This window comes from Drosophila guanche, unplaced genomic scaffold (genome assembly GCF_900245975.1).
Source record: "Drosophila guanche unplaced genomic scaffold, DGUA_6, whole genome shotgun sequence".
NCBI lineage: Eukaryota > Metazoa > Arthropoda > Insecta > Diptera > Drosophilidae > Drosophila > Drosophila guanche.
Window position 1 is genome coordinate 9,520,440 of NW_022995743.1, and position 6,000 is coordinate 9,526,439.

General features: G+C 40.1%; 2 protein-coding genes across 2 annotated transcripts in view; both read right to left on the reverse strand.

Moving 5' to 3' along the window:
• LOC117591519 (terminal nucleotidyltransferase 5C) overlaps positions 1 to 6,000 on the reverse strand; it is a 42,167-nt gene that overhangs the window by 34,061 nt on the left and 2,106 nt on the right. Inside the window, exon 2 of the mRNA XM_034284817.1 lies at positions 3,065 to 4,654. Within this exon, the coding sequence (XP_034140708.1) occupies positions 3,065 to 4,012 (948 nt within the window). The 5' untranslated portion in view covers positions 4,013 to 4,654. The remainder of the gene's footprint in view (positions 1 to 3,064; positions 4,655 to 6,000) is intronic.
• LOC117591548 (protein kintoun) overlaps positions 2,800 to 6,000 on the reverse strand; it is a 26,476-nt gene continuing 23,275 nt past the window's right edge. The window contains exon 8 of the mRNA XM_034284846.1: positions 2,800 to 2,811. The gene's annotated coding sequence lies outside the window, so the exon portion shown is untranslated. The remainder of the gene's footprint in view (positions 2,812 to 6,000) is intronic.

A 6,000-nucleotide genomic window follows, 5' to 3' on the forward strand; every position in this document is an offset into this window, starting at 1 on the left:
TCCTGTGGCAACCGCCAGTCAAGTGTTTGGTGTCCTCCTCTCCTCTAATTGAAGGTCCCTTTGTTTGACCTAATTAGGGAACGTAACACACAAAGGCAAATGACAGGAGGATGAAGGATCTGCTCACATACCAATGGACACACATATTTACTTTTAGAAAAGGAAAGACAAATACATTTCCCCCCAATTTAATCAACATTTAGTGCAATTTTGTATGTAATCTTTTTGCATGAATAGAATTGGTTCGGTAGGTAGGATGATGTGATTAATTTGAATTGATTTATGAGTTAAGACTCGAAGCACAAAGAATGATAAAATGTGAGTGTTTTTATGAGAGCCTAGAAACTACATGTAGTTTGTGGGCATGGAAAGTTGCAAAGACAACAAAATCGAACGCAAAGAATGCGAGAACAAGTTCAAATCTTCTCTCAGCGAGAGAGTATTCATATATCTTTTAATGCAGATACAGAAAATGAATAAGTTAATCTTTCGTATAAGACATGGCAGAAGATAGCCAAAGCCAGTCTTCAAAGTGTTTCAGTAACTTCGAACGTAAATGTTTAAAAGCTTTAGGAAGTCGCGTTTGTTGCATAATTTTAGGCTTGGCTCAGAAACCTTTCAGCCATATTTGCGCTAAGCGTTCTCTAGGCGCAAGACTATTTGTCGAAGGCTGCCTTTTTGCTCTTTTTATGGACTGATAAATCTGAAATTTGAATAGTCATTGAAACATTCTAGTCATGTACCTCCTGCGGGCGCCTCTTTGTGGCCCGCAAAATTTATTATATTTTGCACGCTTTCTGTCAGCGCCGTTAACGATAAGCACACGTGACAGCAGCCCCCAGTAACTCCTCCTCTTATCCGAACAGCATTATCTTCTAGGCACTTCGCCTACTCCTCGAGCACACTTGACAATTAATTTATATTCCTTTTATTTTTAAATTTTATCTAGTTCTGCCACATGTTTCCATGATCAAAGAGGTGCGCACACACTTGCAGTTTCTTTCACTTTTGCTGTCAGCCAAAATACTCGTTGAATTTCAAATACATTTTTTTACTACGCAGTTAACCGAAGTTTTGGATTGGGCAAACGTTTGGCCCACACTCGGAGCAGCTGTGGCAATTTCAGAATAACAATATGCAATTTGGCGAATATAATACGTATGTATAATAATTAGGAGAACGTAGAGGGGGTTACTCGGGCGATATTTACACATTTAGATAATCGTACAAGAGAATAAAGTCTGCTTTCTAAGTGGAGTTATATCAGGTGTCTTCTTGCCCCCATGTTCTCGTAATGCAAACTGTTCTTTTGTCAATCGTGTTCCCACCTGTGCATATTGATATGCATTCAGTTTCCATTGTTCACAGTTGACGTATGCAAAAGAGTATTGAAAATATGATATATTTACAGTTGTATGAATAGCAGCCACTGATAAGTGAAAATCTTTTACTTGATTTTAATCAGGCGTAGAAATTCCATTGCCAATGGCATTATAGTTATAATAAGTGCAAAATATAGTATGAAAAAATATACAAATTGATTTAAAACATTCGAGAATTTCTTATATTGTTAAGCCAAATCTTGAAGTGCTCTACTGCTCCAAGAGGTGTACGTACTGTACCCCTCAGGAGATATGAGAATATGCATATAGTATTTGCCGAAACAGAGCTCTGTTGATGACCACCAGCTCCACTATCTTATCAAAATTGGCTCGTTTCCGTTCGCTAAAGTGTTGGCCACGTGTGGAGCCAGATTTGTTTCCAAGCAAACAGATTTCACGGATGTCATGCGAGACCTCAGGCCACTGTGCCAGCAGCAAACAGAAACAGTAGGTACAATTGTACATGGTGAGAATCTTTAATGCCACAAAAGAGCAAGCAATATATAAAGAGAGAGAGAGAGAGGGAGAGTGAGAGAGAGCGAGAGAGAGCGAAAGAGTTATGATTCATTTGAAAATGTGTGTTGGGTTTGTTTTTCAAAACATTTCAATGTTTTTGTTTCAGTATTTGTTGATCTTTTTTGAAGGCAAACAAAAGCAATGCTAAGGCCAGACAAATTCAGTGGAAACAGTTGTTCAATCATACACAAAACGAAGGTAATTACATTCGCAGCCAAGAAGTAGTATCGGTAATGGAAGATGTTGTGACCGGCTTGGTCCTCTGACTTGCTGGCAGGGATTTCACATAGAGCTACCCCCCTAAACAAGTTTTACTTTTCATATCGATGTATCTTGTTTTTTCCTGAGTCCAAACAGATTTTTTTTTGTCTTGTCTATAACTTTTAGAACTAGTTTTTGGCAACTAACTAAGTGGCACATGCTAATCAAACCACTTTCGGTTGCTATTTTATTTATATTTCTACAATCGAATCAAAGACGAGGCAGGCAATTTGCATAAATACTTTTGGTTCAAACTTCTGTGCCGAGTTGTTGGGAGTTGTTCGTTTCGTTTTGTGATTGCGTAGAGGCTTGGGGGATATTAAACACATAATATCTGCATATTAGAACTGACGCAGATACTCAAGGCAAGATACCCTATTTCCGTATATTAGCATCGCATTTGTTTAAAAGTTCAAGAAGATGACGTATACACCCGTGCCAGTGCATAGCCGTAAATAACATAACGTAAATAACTTGCAGCAACAATTGGGGAAAAACAGATAAGAAAAATGAAATAGCAATCATTCAGGGAGGAGTAAATCTTTCAGATTGTTTCGAGTTTCTAGAAGAACTTCAAGAACTTCACTTTGGTTTCTACGACTCTGAAAATGAAATCAGCTTATCGAAAATAAATAGATGACTAAAAAACTACCTCCCCTGCACTCACTCTCTTTCTTTTTTTCCTTATCAGCAGTTCTTGTTTGTGCCATTAATTATAACCGCTTCCCGCGGTAGCTGGCTGCGCGAGGCTGATTAGAAAGAACTTCTCGAATGTGACAACAGAACTAATGGAAATTTCTCAACTTTAAAGACAAAACTCTATTGACCCTGAACCAGATCTCAGGCGAAGAGCTACAAATTGTGGTATATTCAAAATTAATATTATGACCTTGTTAGAAACTCACCTGCATTATGGGATACGCGAGGCGTCCTTTGCCGAAGCGTTCGATGAGCGTCAACTTGGTGGAACTGGCCATGACACCGGCAATGTTCGAGGATGAGAGCACAGGTCGCGGCGGTGGCACAATGGGCACAAAGTCGCGATTCCTTTCGGCGAATGTGCGATCAAAGGAGTTGCGTCGATCGCTGTGCGAGCGTCTGTAGGTGGCTCCATTCGATCCCCGGCCGGAAGAGTTCTGATAGGAACCGTAGCCGGAGCTGTTGTATTGAGACACGCCCATGTAGGATTTGGATTTGCGGTACTGCTTGGCCGAGTAAACCATTGGCTCGGGAAAGCTCAGTTCGCTGTGATTGCTCGCGGTCTCCGAATTGGATGTGGTCGAGGCCGAAGAGGAGGCAACGGAGACGGCGGAGACGGCAGAGGCAGAGGTAGAGGTGGATGCGGACGTTAGTGGGGTGATCATCGATGGCTTCGAGCACTTGGCACAGGGCACGGCCAAGGCGGCGGTCAAAAGCTCGGCGGGATTCACTTTGCTCACCCCATTGTCGGTTGCTGCAGATGTGACCAGAATGCTGCTACTGTTGTTGTTGCTGTTGCTATTATTGCTGTTGCTGTGGTTGTAGCTTCTGTAGTTGCTGGTGTCGCGTGGCAGCGACTGCAGGAAGATCTGTTGTCTCTGGGGTTTGCCCTTCTTATTGGTCCTCTGCTGTTGCTGCTGCTGCGACTGCTGTTGTTGTCCCTTTTGGTTGCCAGGATTCTTCTTGCTGGCACTGTTGTTGGTCTTGACATTTGGATTTTTGCTTTTGTTGCCATTGTTGTTGTTGTTTATTTGTGTCGTCTGATTGTTGCTGGTGGTGCCCACCACCGGCAGCATTGTCTCTGGCTGCCTTTCCTTTTCCTTGTCCGCCTTCTGCTGCTGCCCCGCTACCTTTCCATTGGATTTGTTGACCATTTTCTGGTAGTTCTACCGAATAATCGTTGAACTACTGCCGATTTTGGTTATATACCGTATAAGTTGTGTATTTTGTGTTAGTTAACGTTTTCCGTATTGCCAACTGGTTGTATGGTTCGTCGGGTTCCGTGCGCAATTGGCTTTGGTTTTTGGTTCTGGCTTCGTTTTTGTTTTTGTTTAACCGTTGCTCGTTGACTTCTGCTCGCGCTCTTTTCTCGCGATCTTCTGCTCGCTCTCCGACACTATCTCTCTCACTAACTTACTCACTCACTCACTAGCGATCGCTCTTGCTCTCACTGTAGCTGTCGCTCTCGTTTTCGTTTTCGTTTTGCGGTTTAGTTTTTTGCCACGTTTGTTGTTGGCGCCCGCAGCGATTTGATTTAATTTCTGTTTTCAGTTTGGTTTTTTCCTTGCTTTTGCCTCCTTCTTATTTTTATATTAAATGAGCTTTTGTTGTACCTTTGAAATGTTTTTAATCACGAAATTCATTAATGTGTTATTGCTGTTTTTGTGCTTTCTCTGTACACTGGCACACAAACACACCGCTACACTCCACTCGCGACACAAACACTTTTTCTTCAACTGCGTCTTCCTTTTGGTGGTGCTGTTCTTGTTTTTGTTGTTGTTGCTCTTTCCCCTTTTCTTTGGCATTTACCGCAACGGAGACAGCACAACAGAGATGAGATGTGCCAGGTAGAACATGAAAAATGAAGGGAAATAAGAGAATTAATTATTTGTTGTTTTCGATAGAAAAAATATTTTGTTAAATATGTAAATGTGTACATATTACATTCAATGTACAAATTTATTCTCTGTCTCGTTCTGAAGGCCCTTAATTTATGCAAATGTTTGAAGAGAGAACGTTTCGGTGCAAAAACACCTCACCTTAAATTCATCCACCGTGGTCTTTGCTTTTATCAGATTTCGTTTTGCACTTAGTGTTGTTGTTATTTTTTCTTTCTCCTTCTCCTCTGTGGTGCGTTCAAAGGAACTGCGAAGAATAGGACCGTTTTAAACGCGCAATTTGCGTTACTTCTTTTCGTTAACCCAAAAAACAACAAGAACATTTTAGCAACATATTTACATGCATATGTATGTATGTATACATTATATGTATATAGATATGCATGCTTGCTATTTAACGGGCGCTATTTTCTGTCTTTCCTCTCTGCACAACACGATGATGTAAGTTTTTGTATAGGAATGTTTTCATTATTTTTTATCCATTTTTATTCCATCCTATCCTACATACATATGTAGATATGTATGTTCATACGTATGATAAATGTTCGACTGCGTGTATGCGAACAGAAACTGTTATTGATCTTGTTGGGGAGGTCTCGTAAAATGCTTTCGTTAATTTGTTCATTAAGTCTCTTTTTTTATTATTGCACACGACTTGGTATATGTATATTGTATGCATTTGCATATGTATTCGAGAATACGTAAAACAAGTTGGGGAGAACCTTAACTAATTTTAAATTCAGAAACTTTCCACTTATGCATGTACTTTTTTAGGGGAAGTTTTTTTTTACTTATTTGGTCCCTTAAAAATTTAAACAGAAGTCATTGTTATTTATTTACCCTAGCTTTGTATGATCTTTGTAAAAGGAAGAGTTGGGAAAGTGTAAGAACAAACAAAATGTTCAACAGAAACTGTCGGACTCTTCATTTAAATAATTGTCTTAAAAGCTAATTACCGTTCGATAATTGTAGAACACTAACCGATCTTGAACCGCCCATTTGTACATACATATGTACATACATGATAGATGCGAGAGATACAGTACCCGCTAATGATCCTAATGAGCAAGTCTATTAGTTTGTCCCAAGATAAGTGACTAACTGACATAATAGAGCAATTGAGTATACTGCACTTTAAAGGGCAAATGCTCCTAAGATCGGTGCAAAGGAAGCTGATGAAACCTGGCACGATATCTGCTGTGGCAAGGAATAAAGTATTTGAAGGTGTTGCTATCTGCAATATT